Consider the following 18,792-nt stretch of genomic DNA (forward strand, 5'->3'; position numbering starts at 1 on the left):
TTTTATAATCAACAAAAATCGATTTTGGGATGTGCTGTTGTAGTTTTATTTCCTTCATATATTTAAGATTGTGATTTTACTATTAACTGTACAGAAATGAAATTTTTGTGCATTTTATATTCAAGTTTTGTGCATTTAGTGGAATAGTTACTTTAATTTTATCTTTTGAACAAAGCAGACACAGCTTGTTTTAATGAAAGTGATGACTTTTACCCATGATGGCATACTGACGAGTTGGGGGTGTTGAAATATTGAGGAGTTGGGAAAACCTTTTTTTTTATAAGAAAAACTTATTTTTTAGTAAAGTTAAAAGAAAGCAATGCTCCAAAATTTTTTTTTGGTCCAAAAAATACGTAAAACGCAATATATCCTATGCGCATGCGCAAAATTTTACAATGCTGGTGTGTAGCATGAAATGGTAAATTAGTATGGTTTCGAGTAATTTCTGGCTTTTCTGAGGGAAGACTCTAAGGTTAAATGAAATCATTAAGTTACCCTCGATCCTAACTAGCCCCATCCTCCCCTATGCCATCATAGGAGCAGTGGTTGCCTATGATGGCATACTTGTGCTTTTTTTTACAATAAGAATTACTTAAAAAAAAAAAAAATTGATGAAAAGAACTTTTATTTTTGCTCTTCAGGATACTGAATAATGAAGCTTCAAAGTTAAGTATGCCATCATAGGCGCCTTTCCCCTAATTTTGTTTGTGCAGTTTATTTCGTTCAATACATCATGCCAAATAACAATTTCACATATGAGTTCCAAAGTATCCATTTTAGCAGCAATGGATTCAGCTGATAATTTGGTGGTTCCATCACAATCACTTTTGGCAACTTCAGGCAACCTTTCATAAATCTTTTGCATATTTTCCTTGATCGCTTTTACAGCTCTGATGTGACTCTCCCATCTTGTATCACTTAAAGATTCTGTGAGTGATGGACACTTCGATTCTAAAATACTCCAACGTTTTGTGGAACCGGAAAAAAAGTTATAAAGACTTTTAATAATTCTGAAAAATATCACAATTTCCAATCCAACTTTTACAGAATCAACAACAACAAGATTAAGTGAATGTGCTGTACAAGAGACAAAGAGTGCTCGTTTATTTCTATCTAAAATTTTCTTTTGTAAGCCCATGTTTTTGCCTCTCATATTTGCACCATTGTCGTATGCCTGACCTCTCATATCTTCAAGTGGAAGTTTATTTTCATTCAACGAAGCCACAATTTTTCGCTCCAATCCATGACCTGTAAAATTAAATTTTGTTTATATACGTTTCTTAACTTTTAACATATATTACATCAAAAAAATCAGGAAAATTTCAAAAATTTACAAACCTGTGGTATCATCAATAATAATAAAGAAACTCTCTCGGATGCCGACATCCACTGAATCGTTATGTTTTGTTATGAGTAGATATTGAATAATTAGAGTTAACTGTTCCTGATGACTGGCATCTGGTGTGCAATCCGCAATAATGGAGTAGTATTTGGCTTTCCGAATTATTTTAAGGATTTCCTCTCTAGTAGCACGAGCCACTAACTGAACAATTTCTTTTCGGATATTTTTGCTTAAGTAATGAGTTTTGTTTGGATTTTCCCCTGCTTTGGAGACATGATATTCCATAATTGGGTCAAATTCTGCCATAAGTTCAACTATTTTTAGGAAATTTCCATTATTTTCGTCATACAGTTTATCAGATGATCCTCTAAATGCTATGTTTTGTGATGCCATCATAATGATTATGGAAATTATCCTTTTTAAAACATTATCCCATCGATCAATTTCATTCAAAAGTTGCGTTTCCGTTAAACAATCAACAGTTTTTGAACTTTGCAGTCTTCTTTTCAACTCGATCCAATTGCCAAAGCTTTCAATATGATCAACACTAACTTCATGCCTCGTTAAATTTTGTGATAAATGCCTCCAGTCAGCAGATCCTGTTCTCGCAAGAGAAGTATCTGTAATGTTAAATAGTTTACAACAGAAACAGAATATCTTATTCACTTTTTTTGAATAAATCAGCCATGGTCTAGGATGACTTTCACCATTCGAAATTTTTTGGCAAAAAAAGCTTCAGCCGAAAGAACGATTATCATAATTTCTTGGGTAACTGCTTAATTGACGGTTTACAGGGCCATTTATAACTATTTCTTGAATATTATGGTTTGTAAGAGTCTGCGGCCAATCAGAAATTTCTTCCCATATACAAAAAGGGAGGACTTGTAGAGGACAGAAGTTTCGGCTGGCTACTAAAGGATCTCCTTTAAACATTGTAGTTGGGACTCCGGACAAGAAAACTGACAGAACTGAGCTGAAACAGGTGTCCTTTGGTACAATTATGGAGTTAATTAAATTTCTCGAGCTTTCAAAGAATCAAACCAAAAACTTATTTTCCAAATATAGAGCTATCTAGCTAGCACACATACGCTGAAAAATGTACGAAAAATGTTGCGCGATGCGTTGGCCCAACATCGACTGCCAACGTTGTTTTTATATCATTTTGGTTACAAATGCGATAATAATTTTAATTAAAATAATAATAATAATTAAAATAATAATAATTTTTGTCGCCAGCAACCAAAAAGCAACGTAGGCCAAACGTTGTATTTTAAGTCGGCGTTGCCCAATATTTTATGTTAATTCAACGTTGTATTTTAGTTGGAAAAACCTTGTATTTTAAGATAATTTAATGTTATATTTTACGTTTTCATAACACTACATTATATTTTCTCGAAATTAAATTTATTTGTTTTATTTTTAGTATATAAATAAACACACTAAGTGTTATATATTTAAACACATATTATTGTATATATGTACTTATGCTTACATATTTCAATCATTTAGATGGATCAACATTGCTGATGACGTTTGTTTATACTTATTATGAAAAGAAACCAGCATCTGATTAAAGAAGCATTATTCATGTTTATTTTGCTTGTGGCTTAATATTTGGTTATATAAGTAAGAGAAAAGTATATAAGCAAAATATATTTCTATAATCAACTGAAATATTTGAATGAAAAATAATTCTTATAAGTTATACAAATCTATTTTTGTCTATCTATTTTTGATCCACAGTATATTATCCAACGTTATTCCAATTTTTATGAATCAACGTTGATCCAATTTATTCAATCCAATGTTAAACTATACACAATGGATTAATGTTGGGTTATAAACACTGGATCAAAGTTAATTCATATACATTCGATCAATGTGGAATTATATACCTTTGATCAAGTTGATCCATATACATTGTATCAACGTTGATTTGTATACATTGGATTAACGTTGGGTTTAGATCGGAAAAACAACCAACTTTTGCAATATTTTTCCATACGTTGGACCAATGTAATTTTGCTAACTATTTTTAATGACGTCGTTATTACGGTTTTCATTTATATAAATACCATAAAACTAAGATTAGATCAACGTTGTTTTTCCATCAAAGAAAACAGCCGACGTTTGCGATGTATTTACATACGTTGGCCCAACGTAAGTGTGCTAGCTGGGTAGTATGTGAAATCAAACCTGCATAGAAGAAAATATTTTTTGAAAAACTTAAAGGTCTTTTTACCCAGATAGATAAGTTTTACACAACTAAAGAAGAAGAGTTTATGGATGGAGATGATGCTGTTACTAGAACATTGGTTCATGTTAAAGATACATCTACATTTATACAACACATGATCCACATGACCCTATTTTAAGGATAGCAATGGATTCAGGTCAAGGATTTCTTGAGGTTACTGTAAATGTTTTTGATTCCTAAGAAAAAACCTCATCTGATTTAGAGCTGGATGATGTTGGCGTAAAGAGATCTTTTCTTATAGCGATTGTTAAGGGGGTTTCTGAAGCTGATGCTAATCTTTGGAAACATATTGAACCTTTAAAATTACAAGATGTGAAGTATTATGATGAATTTGATCTGAAATGTGCTAATTCAGTGTTTGGAATAAGTATTCATGCTGGAAAGTACAGTTGTTTATATCATGAGGGATCTTACACTCTGAAGCTTGGTAAGAAGAGAACTCTCAAGTCCTTGGATGAACACTACTATTCTTTCCATCAAAGATAAAGGTCTTGACCTTTATCCTTGATGGAAAGAATAAGTTTAAGATGTCGTACTTCATAAATCCAAGACTTTGGTACAAAGAGGAAAATCCTGAAACTATTCTTGAGAAGTTGGTTCCTGTTTCTGAGCTCCATGTTCTAGTGGGGATAGTAAGTAAACTTGCAGTGCTGCTGCTTATTTTATAGCCTTTGTTTGAAAAGTGGTTGAACTCAAATTACATCATGTTTAGAGGGTACCATGGTGTAGGATTAGACGGAAACAATGCAAAAAAGCTTCTGAACTCGGTGGATATACTTTAGAGAGATATTTTAAATAATGGAAAATATGAGTTATTACCAATTACAAACTGTTTTTGAAAGTTTAAATACCTTCAAGCAGAAGTCTTTGGTGTGGAAGCTAGAAATAACCGTGAAAGTGTTGTTTTGTAATTTATAGATTCCTTGGCAGATTTGATTAAATGTATTCATGACACGTTCGAGGATATTAAACTTAGTTTACATGGAAAGTTTACATAGTAGTATGCCATATATTTCCCTTCCTTCATTCTACTGACCACGGCCTAGAAGTTTACTGTGAGCAAACAGGAGAAGCTATTCTTCATGAGTTTAAAAAAATATGGAATTGATGCAAACGTAGAATTAAACATATAGATTATACAAACCGGGTAAAATCAAGTGTTGTTGAAGTTACATCAAGAAAAGATTGAATAATTATATCATTTAAACTTATAATATTATTCATTATATATATATATATATATATATATATATATATATATATATATATATATATATATATATATATATATATATATATATATATATATATGTATATATATATATAAGGTGCTAATCTAAATCGTTTCCAAAAGCGTCGAACGTATTTGGGCGCCAAAAATTTGAGGACCTTTTTTTTTTTATTATACGTTTTTTACGGCAAATATTGTTTTATATATATATATGTATATATATAAGCAAAAATGAATGACCTCATGTTAAGCTAAAATGATTTTTCGCTGATAGACAACTATTTACACTAATGAATGAAAAGAAAACATTTATAATAACATTTTATATAGTAAATATCTTTAGTTTTTTATCAACTAGATTTTATATATAACTTCATATGATATGATATTAGCAATAAATGTTATATATATTGAGTGAAACATTTATTTTTCATTGGTTGGAACAAACTCTAATTAAATATCTTCGCTAATAGATGAAGTTATTTCTTATTTATTTTTAATGTTAGTATATCACCAGATTATGTAAGTTGGTTAAACTTTATTTGTTCAACAAAATTTTAAAACGTGTATATGCTAACATCATTTTAATGCGGTTATATATAAATTGGGCAAAGACTTTAGACTACCTGACATTATGTTCAGTAGTAACATAATCCAGGATTTGAAATATTCGGGTTTTTTTTAGTGTATGTATTTGCCAATAAGAAAACAATAACCAGCAGCTGTGGTAAATTGGTTTGAGTTCTGGTTCAGAACCAAGAAAATCGAGGTTCGATGCCGGCTCTAGTCTTATAAGCAATATCGGTAAGAGACGAGGCGTGAACTTTCTTGTTAAATGCTCCTCATGTTAATGTAAAGTTTTAAATTTTTATATTGTAGTTGATAATTCTACATTTAATTTTAACATCGAGACTTATAAAGTCAGCATGAAGATACTGACACGCTGAACCTTTTCCAACGATCAAAACTTTTTCGAAAGTTTAAACAACTTAACTGAAGCTGTTTTGATTTCGTATATGAACTTATAACACGTTTCATTACAAGATAAACTTATTTTATGGTATTTACACTGTATATACCATAAAATAAATGTATTTTATACAGTATAATGTATCAAAAAACTCATTTTCAGCTTTGCTGAAGATTATTGGCCCTAATAATAATTTGCTCCATCCTCAATTAACAAGATCGAATCGCAAAAAAAATTGTAACTGTTAGTTTTTCAAAACAGAGAAAACACGGTTTGAAAGTTGAGATATTTTGCATAAATCAATGAAAATCTGAAATTTTCTGAGTTTTTTGCACTGCACTATTTTGCACTATTTAAGTTATTAAATAATTGCTCTTTTTAAAAAATAATGCCGTCTAGTTCATGCAAAACTTAAGCAACCCAATTCATCAGAAGATTAAATTTAAATCATATAAATCCTAATACACGCCCTCCATGAGGAAAATTTTGGGAAAATTCAACCATATTCAGGTACTACCCTAAAGATTACATGAGGTTATACACTAATCTCAATTTTCGCCATTATCTTAGTTCCGTTTTTGCTCTGAACCCGCGAAATATTCAAATTCCAAACGTCGTACCAATACAAACAAATGATACCATTATTTCGGAGTTCAAGATAATATAGAAAATAAAAATAATACTGGGCCTAAAGCTGTTCCTGAAGGATCTTAGTATTAAAATTAAAAAAATCTTGTAAGACGTGATTAATGTAGATGGTGTTAAGCTTCAAAACTCAACCAACAAATCAATGAAACTTAAAATAAGTTTGAATTACTAGAGTCTTTAAATCATAGGAGTTTGATTTTTAATATTATAACCTAACGGGACCAAAAATATTTTCGATTTATAGGAGTTTGAATTATAAGAGTTCAACCGTTCCTATAGTTAATTTAAACTTGAAATTAATCGACTGTCTGCCTACACCAAAACTTTTGATGTATGTAAACTCATTGCTCATATAGCTAAATCAGTCATTATATCCACACTCCGTCGCGCTTATGGAAAAATAGAAGTTTATTTATTTTTTGCTGCGCCTATTGGTCAATAATTAAAAAAATCAATCGATAAAGCAACAGGAAAAAAAAAATTAATAAAAACAGAATAACAAATGAAAATCAAATAAATGAAAATTTCCTTGCGTTTGTAATTTTTAAAAATTAAATTAATGTAAGTAAAAACTGTGTACTTAAGAAATTAATGATCTAAGCAAAGCAGAATGTTAATGGAATTCAGCTTTTGCAGTTTCAAAAAGATATAGACATTGACAACAAGCAAATAAGTTTTAAAAACTGTTACTAAACTTTTTTTTACTTTGCAATATGTGTACATATAAAACAAATTACTTTGCAATAAATATGTGTACATATAAAGCAATAAAAATGTATACACGTAAAAAATTTAGAAAAAAAGTTTAAAATCTTATGTGAAAACATGTATGTAATTTACATTAGATAATACCTCGAAATTAGAAAAAATGAGTCTGATGTTTGTCTAACAGTATGAGGTCAGCAATAAATTGCCGACCTCAAACTGTTAGACGTCGGCATCAGTTCGGGAAAAAAGTTTTGACACAAAGAGGTTACCATAAAATATAGATACGAGGTTGGCGATTTTTTGCTGATCTTAAACATTTTTAGGTCGGCATTGCGGAATGCCGACCCTAAATCCGAGGATACTTTGCATATATTTTTTAAAATTGTTTTTTGTATAAGGAAAACAATGCCATTAAAAAAATCAGATATAAAAAAGCACAAATAAGTTATTCTCAAAAAATCATGTTATACATATCAATAGAAATTTTTTTTTTACAAAATTAGTTTTTAAACTCTGTCTTCTACACAATCTTTAGTTAGTTATCTTCAAAAAGCATTGAAACCAGTTCTTCATTTGCGCATTGATCTTCAACAAGCCGCTCATGCTAAAAATATACCCATAGTTTTAATATAACAACAATATATGTTTATGTATAAACAATATGCACAATCTAGTAAGAAAAAACCATTAGTTTTAATATAAGAATAATTAGAAGAACAAATACACGTACTAAAAGACACGTAGGTCCATAAAAAGATGGACACTATCAACGTCCCCCTACTTAAACTAAAATGCTCCACCATAAAAAATATGACAGAAAACTAAATATAATCAAATTAGTAAACACTTTTTCCAGAATAAACAGTTTTATTTTTAAAATTGGAAGTTTTATTTAAATTTTTGTGCATAAAGAGATTCCAAAGTCAAACTGTTCATCAACTTGGTAAGAAAAACTATTTTTGAAAATCTAAGCGTTGTTTATGTATTTTATAAATGTCGTCAATCACAAATAACATTTGATACTAACTATAGAAATTTAAAAAAGATTGTGAAAAGTTTTGAAACATATTACCAAGTCAGGTTTTAGACGCCTAAATTCAAGTGAGCCTGAACCAATCAGCTGTAGTCAGTAATAATGTAAATTTCTAAGATTTTTAATTTTCTTTGCGAATTGCTTTTTAAATGTTTTAATCAATCCAATTTGTTATGGCGACCAAACTCGAGTACAATATTCTAGTCATTCCTAGATCTTTTGACTTGCAATTCTAAACTAAATACCAAGACCATAATTACTCTTTATACCTTTGCATAATGAAAGAGGTGCAAAACAGTTTTAGAAATTATTAGTTTCTGCCCTATTTACATTCAGACTATATATAATTAATATCATCTGCATAAAGCTTTAAAGAACAATTATAATTAACAACTAACTTATGGCTGTTGAAAAAATGATGATCCTAACTAAAACATTGGTCCTAACACACTACCCTGTGGAACTCCATACTACTCTGTGGAACTCCACAAACGAGGCAAATGAGGTTTGATAGAGAACTTCTGATTTGTTTATATCTATCAATCAAAAATTCAGTAATACAATCAAGGTATTATACAATGAAAGTTCAACTAAAAATAACTCATATTATACAATGAAAGTTCAACTAAAGACATGTTGATATTTTTTGGATGTGAGACATGCTTTTTTGAAACCAATTGACAAAACATCCATGAGATGATAATCTTATGCAATCAAATTAAAAATCATTATGCTGTACTTACACACCTAAGTGCTATATATGTGGAAAACCAAAAATTTTAAATAAAAATTTAAAAAAAAATCATGTGCAGATTCTAAAAATTACACATGGAACACTTGTTGAGAAAACAATTGTGATCAGAAGTTATTAAGTTATGATAAGTCAGAACATCTGAATTGATGATTCTTAGCATGATGCAACAAATGTCAGTGAAATCTTTTAAATAAAATGTCAGTGAAATCTTTTAAACATCAATATGGATTGATTGAACATTTACCATAGTTGAGTATCTAAACATCAGCATTAAAGAATCATACAAAAAAAATCATAAAGAATCATAAAACATCAACTGAAAGCCATAAACATCAGCATTAAAGAATCATAAAAAAAAAATCAGACAAGTTTTCCAACTGTTTGAAATTATTCACATCTATATATGAACAGACTGTGTCATGTTCGGTGGGACTGAAAGGACAATCAAAAGATATAAGACTAAATAAAGAAATATTATTTAAAAACACAAAATCTAGAAATTGTTTTAGCTTCTTAAACAATAAAGTAAAACCGAGACTATGAATAAATTTAAAAAAAGATTAGGACCATCATGATTGAGATTATGACTTTTTTACCAGCAAAAACAAATTGAGATACAGAGTGGCATATATTCATATACTACATATATTCAATTTATATATAACTAAAGTCATAAGTTCAAGATAAACCACATTAACTAAGGAATAAATAGGTTGGCAGTAGCATGCAACTAAACAAGATTATTAAAATTAAAACTCAAGTCTACACTGACAATTAGAAAATGAGTATCTGTTTGAGAAATTTTAATTTATTAATTTGATTTTAAGAAGAAAATAGTGACTCTGCTTACTTTTTATGCAATACTTTCGATAGATTGAGCAATCATTTGGACAAACAATGTAGTTAGCTTACTCAGTAGGCTAACTTCATTGTTTACTCAGTAAGCGGACTAGATTGTTTGTCCAAAATATTACTCAAAACCATGGATGTACTTGCTATCTTTAACACACACCTTCTGTACACATTCAAACATACATGCATATGTACTTGAATAAAACAACTCGGTCATTTGGTAAACTATAATAATACAGTAGAGGTTCTGAAATTTTTTTAAATTTATTTTTACACTTATCTTTTGACAACTATGCTTTATATCTTTCTGCCTTGGTTAAACCAGGGTTAATAATATCATGTCAAATCATTAATGGATAATTTTTTTTACTTTAATCTTTAGATTGAGTTAAACTTCTTGGATTAAATTTTTTTCCTCTTTTACCTCTTTTATCAGCCTTGATTTATCTAATACTTCTGATGCATAAATGCCAAAAATTATTACATTATTTTCACATTCTCCCTTTTCTTTAATTTTGACTGTAACAACATTTGTAACTGTTAACGGATGTAACTGCTCTGCGGATTTCTTTATTGAAGTTTTTTTATTTACAATACTTGCCTAAGTTTTATAAAAAAATATCAAGTTAACAAGTTCAGCATTTTCAAGCATAATTATTCTTTCTGATAACATTAAGTTAGAACTTTTTAGTTTCTTGGTTGTACTGTTTAATGCTTTGATTGATTTTTCTAGCTTAACTTTAAAAACATCAATATGGATTGATTGAACATTTACCATAGTTGAGTATCTTAATACACAAGAACTTTTTTTATTAAAAAAAAATTAAAAATCATTATGCTGTACTTACACACCTAAGTGCTATATATGTGGAAAACCAAAAATTTTAAATAAAAATTTAAAAAAAAATACATAATATTGTACAAACATTTATATGTATTTTATCTAAAAATTATATCAACTCTATATAAATCAGCTCTCAGAATTAGGGTCAACATTCGGCAATGCTGACCTTAAAGTGTTTAAGGTCAGCAAAAAATTGCCGACCTTGTTTCTATATTTAATGGTAAACCTTTTGTCTAATTTTTTTTGCCGAGCTGATACTGACCTCTAACAGTTTAAAGTCAGCAAGTTATCATCAAACTTATTTTTCCTAATTCCAAGGGCTGATAAATACAAAACTTTTGGAATTTTTGTCATCTTGTTTAACATATAAACAAAAAAAACATTTAAGGCTAGACCATAGTTCAAACATGTATAATGGTATAACTCTTAGTTACACCAAGAAACACTTTAACAAATGTAATAAAATTGCATCTATTACAATAGACACACAATAAACCTCACAATAAAGCTCATACATAAAAATATTCCAAATACGCAAATTAAAAAATCAACTTCTTTTTGTTATTTTTTATTATCTTATTTTGTTTTGTTATTGGGTAAGAGTACTGGCTGCAACTATTTTGATCAAAGTTATCTCTTAAATCATGTTTATAAAAGAAAAACATAAGCTTTTGATGTCTATTTGTGTACCACATAAAACTTTGTTTAAACATAATGTTTTATTATTGGTTATGACTAATTTTACAATAAACTTTGTGGTTCCAGATTTAATACTATTATACATCAAATGGGCTCTTAAACAAGTTATAGTGTATAAATTGAAATTCGAATCTTTATAAATAAAACCTTAGATAATTCTCCTATTAAAAAAAGAAAATCTCCCATTAAACCAAGAATGTATTCAATTACCAGTCATATAGCAGTATAGAAGTCTGTAATGTACTTAATGGAATGAATATTATATTAAGGCTGATTTTTATTGAGAAAAAAAATCGGAGAAACAACAATTATTCAAAAAAACATGTCTAAATTGTGAAACATTAATGTTCAAAGTTTAAGCATCACAACATTAAAGATTATTTTTCAGTGCTATACCAAATGACCTTAAACCAGCAGTAAAAGGACAAGCTGGGATCTACCAAACAGCTTATCATAATTTACCTTGAAATCTTTAAGGTTAAAACTTTTGATTGACGAGCTTTAAAATTGATCAGTAAAACATAGGTAATAATTTCTATTTTCTCACAATTCATTTAAGTAATAACTACTAATAAATAATCAGTATTAAATTTCTTTAAAAGCTTATAATAGAACAAAGCAGAGTCTTTAACAAAAATGTAATTTTAAATATAACTATAATGCTATAAAATTAGAAAAAAAAAGTTTATTTATCTAGATAAGGCAGACTTGATTTTCAGAGATGTTAAAAGAAATCAAAAAGAAAACTGGCTAAACCTGCAAAAAATATTTAAAAAATTTTTTTTTGTTAGTGTTAATAGAGACATTTCAAACAACTCAGTATGTTTTAGCATTGGCTTGTTAACTTCTTAAAATTGACTGTGAACTAATATTTTTAAAAGTACATGGAAAATTGCTTCAATTTTGATATGTGATATTTAAGTAAATGGTATCATGGAAAAATGTCTTAGCCACTCATGTATAAAACCATAAATGCCTAACTTAAAAACTTAAGAAATACTTTTTTCATTCAATTAAGACAATTACAGACAATTATCTGATTATCTGTGGTCCTAATTATTTATTCACAATTTAATCTTGCATAACTAATACTAATAAAACAAAAATTGATAACCAGTATTTTTAAAAATAGTATAAACTATTCTGATGTAATTTACTAGATATGACGTCAATTATCAATTTTTATAATTATTTTTTTAACAAAAAATATTTAGTACAGAATTAGAATAAATTGATTTTATTTCACTCATTAATTGTATTGCAATAGAATGTTTCTATACTTTAAACAGATTATTGTGTTTAAATAAAACATTTTATTGTTTAAATGCTAAAAAATTGTGTAGTACAGGTATGGGTAAGCTTGTTGAAAAAACGCTTTGCTTTTCTTAAAAGAAGTTTTGCTATACTTACAGTATTCCATTTGACAAGTGTTGGAATTGCTTTAAGCAACAGTTTAGGATCTGTTCGAAAAGGACTTAGTGGGTCTTTCCATCTAAAGAAACAAAAACATATACACTATCATATATATCAAACATTGTAAAGAATAAAAAAAACTTATAATATGCATATTATTTATACATAAGATTTATAACATTTTGATAATAATAATAATAACATGTACAAGATTGTTCTTTAAAAACTTTAAAAATTTATGCTAAAACAAGTCATAATATTGAATATTAAAATTTTTTTAATTGAGATATGCTGCTTAAGTCCAGCAATATTTACAATTATTAAAATTTCTTAAATTTTTTCTACAAAAAAAGTTGGAAAATATATTGGTTTTTCGTTTTAATGCCGGGTTTAAATTTAGATTTTTATTTCACTCAAGGAAAACCAAAACAAAAATCTAAAAAAATTACGGTGTTTAAATCAAGATATTTTTCTGATTTCAAAAAATATAAAACTTTTTGTAATTTTTTTAAATACTTGATCAATAGCCAATTGCAGATAATATACAAAACCTTCATCACAGAGAATATACAATACATTTATTGCAGATAATATATAATACATTTATTGCAGAGAATTAGAATATAATATATTGAATGCAGAGAATACATTTAATATGAAACATTTATACAAAAATATTGTATGAAAATAGAATAGTACAATAATTATGAATAAACAACACTTGATGATTCAGTTATCCACTTATACACTACTATAAATGTTCAATCAATTGATTTTAATGTTTTCAAAGTTAAGCATGAGAAACTACTAAGAAAAGGATAAAATTTAAGAATAACACTTAAACTTAAGATTTTCAAACTTAAATCATAAATTATGATTAATAATTATAAACTATTATAATTAACAAAATAATAATTATTATTATAAAAATAATAATTATTATTATAAAAATAATTATTATTATTCTGAAAATAGAAGCGTAAATAATTAGAACAGTTTTATTTAATTTTTTAGTGCTTCTATTTAATACTGGAAAATAATTCTTTAGCTTGTGAGTATTTTTTACCAGTTGGAGCAATAAAAAATTTAAGTTTAACAAATTCATTTAGTTCGACAGAATTCAATAGCAGCCCCACGCAAAAAAATTACATGAAAGACTTAATTGATTGCATTCTTTCCAAAAACTAAATCTGTATATAGTTATGTAAACTGTCTTTAATCTTACAGACAGTTAACAGATTTAAACATATATTTTTTAATTCACTTTTCTCTCATACACGTGGGGTGCAAACCTTTTCATTACTTTATTATCTACTAATATCTTCTCAAACTAATGGTTATTCATTATTTCATTAACTTATATGTGAATTTGACAATTTTCTTTTGCATAAAATTGCTTATGGCAACCAGTTTAGTTTCATTTTTTTTAACATTTTAATAAGATATAAAAAGTAAGATACACAGAAATTGGTCAAAAAGCAGTAAGGAAAGCAACAATGTGGCAATTAATAGGGTATAAAAGATGGATCCACGATCTGTAACAGAAAAATAGAAAAAAAAAGAAAAGATTAAAAATAACAACAACAACAAAAAGATCATAAATATCAAAGAATTGCATCAGAAATACTCTGAAAACATTTAAATTGACAGGTGGCATCCTAAGTCATGCAGGATACAGAAGGTTAAAAAAACTATGGGAGCAGAAAAACAGTCTTATATTTTGCCAAGTAAGAGCCAATCCAAGATTAAGCTATTGTGAACTTATTAACATATTCAATCAAATCCATGAAAAATATTTTTCTTCAAATACATTTCAAAAAATTCTGAAAAATATTTGTGTTTTTACAACTGTTAGAAAACCCATGCTAATATCCAGATATCAGCTTACAAAATTGAGGTGATTAGGACAGTATTAAATGCTCTTTGGAAAAGTACTTTGAAGTAATAAATAGAAAAAAACAAAGCTATTGTTACTATATCACCAAAAAGATCATCCAATCCATTCTATTTGGCCTCAGACTAATAAAAACTTAGCCAAGGTCTAAATAAGCTTTTTTTTGATGATTTACTTCAGTGATATCTTTTATATCACTGAAGTGATATCTTTGAAATCACTGAATCTGGAAGAGGTAGATACAAATCACACTATTACTTCTTTCTATGCAAAAACTATTTTCTCATTAACTTCTTTTAGAACTTCTACTGTTTCATTGTTAAGAATACAACTTTTTCTAGCCCTGCAACTACTGCTACTACTGTATTTTTATTAGAAACTACTTCAACTTCGGTTTGACAGTATTTTTATCTTTTTCTGATCCTGTCACTATGGTTATTAGTTCTTCTTCTATTGGCTATGCATCTACAGTTACTTCGACAATCTTAAGTTTTCAATAATATTTTATAAAAGTCTTATAGTATTTAAAACATATTTTTCAAAACCAAACTTTGTTTACTGTTTCTTTTCTTTTTTAACTTTCAGCATACGCATTTGAAAATATTATATTTGAAGGCCATATTTTACTTCATACCATAAAAAAACATTATTAAATAATAAATTACCACAGAAACTTTATGTGAAATTACAAGAAACTACGTAAAAATAGGTATTGGTACAAACAATCTGTTAAGTAACTTATATAGAAATGTTCTGAATACTATTTGATTTATGTTTATTATATTTATAATACTTTAGGCAATTTGCATCTTATGTACAAAAAGCCAATGTACAACAGATAGGGCCGTAGATACACAACTCTCCCATATAAACGTCTGAATCTCCAGTTGTTTAAAGTTTATTACTTTTTTTTACTTGAACTACCAATTCAGTATATTTGATGAAAAATATATATATATACATATATATCTTGGAATTAGGGTCAGCATTCAATAATACCAACCCTAATTCCGAGTTTAAAATCAGCAAAAGATTGCTGGCCTTGTTTCTATGTTTTATAACCGCTTTGTGTCAAATTTTTTTTACTGACCTCATGTTGACCTTTAACAGTTTTAATTCTCATTGTTCCTAACTTTGAGGGTTGTATATTTAACACTATTATAAATACATTTGTATTGATAACGAAAAAAATGATACAAAAAGTTTTATATATACCTCATTATCAATACAATATATATAAATAAAAGATAAATATAAAGATTAAGAAAAATTTTATTTAAAAAGTAGTTGCTAGCCTGTTCATAAGGAAGAGGTATAAGCGATATATAAATAGCATAAACAAGAATAAAGTGAAATTTAAGCCATAGCAACAAAGAGAGAGTAAAAACAATATTTTTTTATATATATTTTATACATAAATTATAGACCGATTATTACAGTCTGTTTTTTGTAAAAAATAACTAAACAAATATTTTACATACGTTGGTCTGTCTCCAACTACGCAGTAAATAAACACATCATCTTGATTCATTTTTGTAATGCATTTTTCTATAACAGGATCAGCTGTAAAGAAAAAAAGTATTTTATTGAGCATTTTATATTAACTGACACTAAATAACCGATTTAATATTTTTTAATGATGTATATAACCAATGAATCATATTAGAATTTGTAGCACACACACATTGCACCATTTAATAAATCTTTTTGATATCAATAAAAAATTTATTTAATAATATATATTACTATTTGTTATATACAGCATTAAGATTATGTATACACCACTACTACATGTAAATTCTTGTAAAATATAATTTTGATTATATGTACATAAATTGTAAACTAAATTCAGTTTTAATAAATCAATTTTATATATAATTATTAAAAATGAAACACTTTTGATACTAGGGTGGATTTTCAAAATGTACCTCTTATATCTATTTGTGATATCAAATATAATTTTTTTAACTTTTAAAATGTTTTATTTTCCATTTAACTTTTTTAAACTTTTTTTATATCTTAGGGGTTGGGGGTGGACACTCTTATAAATTATGTAATGCAGTAATGCATTTAATGTAAAACCTTGTATAACATGATGTATTGTAAATTGTATTCTAATTTCACTTATTTTATTTAACTTATTTAAATCTAACTTATTTTTAAAATTAAACATTAAAAAAAAAAAAGGTTTGTTAAACTAACACTAGCACATCCTCCTGCAACTCTAAGATACAATTCTTATATTTATTTGTGGTCTGGAATAAAATCTTGTAAAAAAAATATCTATTTTTTAAATTGACTTTAGATACAGTATAAATTAAATCATAATATACCATTAGTATACTTTAATACAAAAAATACTTCATAATATGCCGTAATTCAAAACTAAAATTACCTCGCACACAATCAGGACACCAACTCTTTCCAGTTGCTGGATCCTCCTGTCCTGTGAATAATACGAATATTCTAGATGCATGACTATTTTCATCGATGAGTGCAAACAATTCCTCAGTTCCTTCACAGGCAAGTTGTTTGGCAGACATGACTCGTAGTGATAACAGTAAAAACACTTGCTACTCAATGATTCACTAAAAACTTTTGGAAAATTGATATTTCAAACGACTTAATCAAAACCAGGTGGGTCTAACAATATTCGAAACAAATAATGGAATTTTTTATTTTAAACGGGGGAATGTACGAAACAGATTATATTAAAAAAAAACAAAAAATTAAAAAAAAATTAACAAATAAATAAATTTTATGATTTTTTTAAATATAAAATTAAATAATTAATACTATATTAATTTAGAAAATGAGCAAAAATAAAATTTTATCTGAATGTATTCTAAAAATATATACTCGGATCTTATGATTTCTAAAGTATGTGTATGCGTCGAAAGAATTTTAATGATTTTTCCAAATTAAAGATATGAGCGTTCATTTAATTTGAATTAAGCATATAGCCTCAAAAACACTTGTCTTTGATGTTATGTGGCGCAAATCTTCGTTTAAACTTTTTCCATCAAGATATTATTTATATAAATACTCCACTACACCGCTTTCACTATTAGAATACAATAAGTATATGATATCACGTCGTTAAAGTTGCAAACATAGTTTCCAAAAAAATAGGTTAATAAAATTATATTTCACCTACATCTGTTTTTATTCGCGGTTTTTATTCAGAATTTAATATAGAAAAAATTTTTTTGTTTCAAAAAATTTATTCAGAAACCTAAATCAAAAAATAACCATAAAGCATTAACTCATTTTGAAATCGAACAAAAGTTACCCGTTTGGAAATGAGCTAGCAATTAGCTACCGAATAGCAAGCTATAAAAAACATATAAAATACGTAGTTAAACGTGTTTTAGATGTTTTAAACACGTCTTGTATTATCTAGCTATCTTTTTCCCACCGGGTATTCATAATCTATTTTTTTCAATTTTGACCCCGGATTCTTCCTCCTTCCACAATTTATCGCATTCAAATGTACATGCAATCGGTGGATTACAAATATCAATCTACTATAAAAAAGTCAACTTTTTTATCGCGGATTTATTTTTTAGTTTCTTTGATTACATAATTTGGAAAACAATTGCCGTAAAACGGGGTGAATAGGGACCGTTATTAAGGTTTTTCTGGTAAGAATATAGCTTTGAATTTTTTTAATATTTGCATTTCTTAGTATAAAGTATAGTCATATACTGCTCCGATAATTTTTATTCTTGTGATGTGATAAATAAAGTTAATAACTAACCAGGGGCGGATTCAGCATTTTTTGGTCTTTGTGATGGCTAACTTCCACACATTACTTATGTCAAATAAAGATGCTTTGCAAAAATTGCGATGATTAAAGCCTGGGAACAAAAAAGACCCAAAATTTTTGACCCCTTCCCCCGCCTCAAACATGAGAGCAACAAATTAATATGATTTTTTTTGTACTATTCTTATTCAGACTTATATTCATCAATAGATTTTAAGTTTCATAGAAAAATATTTTAGCTTTCAAAAAATATGACCATATAAAGATTGAACCCACCTAAAATTTACAGGGTTACAAATTTTATATGTTTATCATTTTTTAACGCTGAGAACTTATTCTGTGAAATAGGCAGGGAGGTGAAAATTTTAGACTTTTTTTTTC

At 27.6% G+C, this 18,792-nt stretch overlaps 2 protein-coding genes across 2 annotated transcripts; both read right to left on the bottom strand.

Moving 5' to 3' along the window:
- Positions 1–637: 637 nt before the first annotated feature.
- Positions 638–2,275, bottom strand: LOC136086243 (zinc finger MYM-type protein 1-like). Its single transcript, XM_065808530.1, has 3 exons — positions 2,092–2,275; positions 1,339–1,962; positions 638–1,248 (listed from the first exon to the last, which is right to left on the bottom strand). The coding sequence occupies exons 1-3, from the start codon at positions 2,273–2,275 to the stop codon at positions 638–640; spliced, it is 1,419 nt and encodes a 472-aa protein (XP_065664602.1).
- Positions 2,276–7,583: 5,308 nt separating this feature from the next.
- Positions 7,584–17,275, bottom strand: LOC100214843 (thioredoxin domain-containing protein 17). Its single transcript, XM_065807643.1, has 4 exons — positions 17,041–17,275; positions 16,127–16,208; positions 12,749–12,830; positions 7,584–7,760 (listed from the first exon to the last, which is right to left on the bottom strand). The coding sequence occupies exons 1-4, from the start codon at positions 17,186–17,188 to the stop codon at positions 7,692–7,694; spliced, it is 381 nt and encodes a 126-aa protein (XP_065663715.1). The 5' UTR covers positions 17,189–17,275; the 3' UTR covers positions 7,584–7,691.
- Between the last annotated feature and the right edge of the window lie 1,517 nt (positions 17,276–18,792).

The sequence above is a fragment of the Hydra vulgaris genome, chromosome 10 (assembly GCF_038396675.1).
Source record: "Hydra vulgaris chromosome 10, alternate assembly HydraT2T_AEP".
NCBI lineage: Eukaryota > Metazoa > Cnidaria > Hydrozoa > Anthoathecata > Hydridae > Hydra > Hydra vulgaris.

What these genes read in the sequence shown, in the direction of transcription:
- LOC136086243 (XM_065808530.1), bottom strand. Translation starts at nt 2,275, where the DNA reads ATGTTTAAAGGAGATCCTTTAGTAGCCAGCCGAAACTTCTGTCCTCTA. An exon ending in CCCAAGAAATTATGATAATC is followed by an intron (nt 1,963 to 2,091) that starts GTTCTTTCGGCT and finishes TTAACATTACAG; the next exon opens with ATACTTCTCTTGCGAGAACA. An exon ending in TATTATTGATGATACCACAG is followed by an intron (nt 1,249 to 1,338) that starts GTTTGTAAATTT and finishes TTAATTTTACAG; the next exon opens with GTCATGGATTGGAGCGAAAA.
- LOC100214843 (XM_065807643.1), bottom strand. Translation starts at nt 17,188, where the DNA reads ATGTCTGCCAAACAACTTGCCTGTGAAGGAACTGAGGAATTGTTTGCA. An exon ending in GTGTCCTGATTGTGTGCGAG is followed by an intron (nt 16,209 to 17,040) that starts GTAATTTTAGTT and finishes TTTTCTTTACAG; the next exon opens with CTGATCCTGTTATAGAAAAA. An exon ending in CACTTGTCAAATGGAATACT is followed by an intron (nt 7,761 to 12,748) that starts GTAAGTATAGCA and finishes GTATATTTTTAG; the next exon opens with CATGAGCGGCTTGTTGAAGA.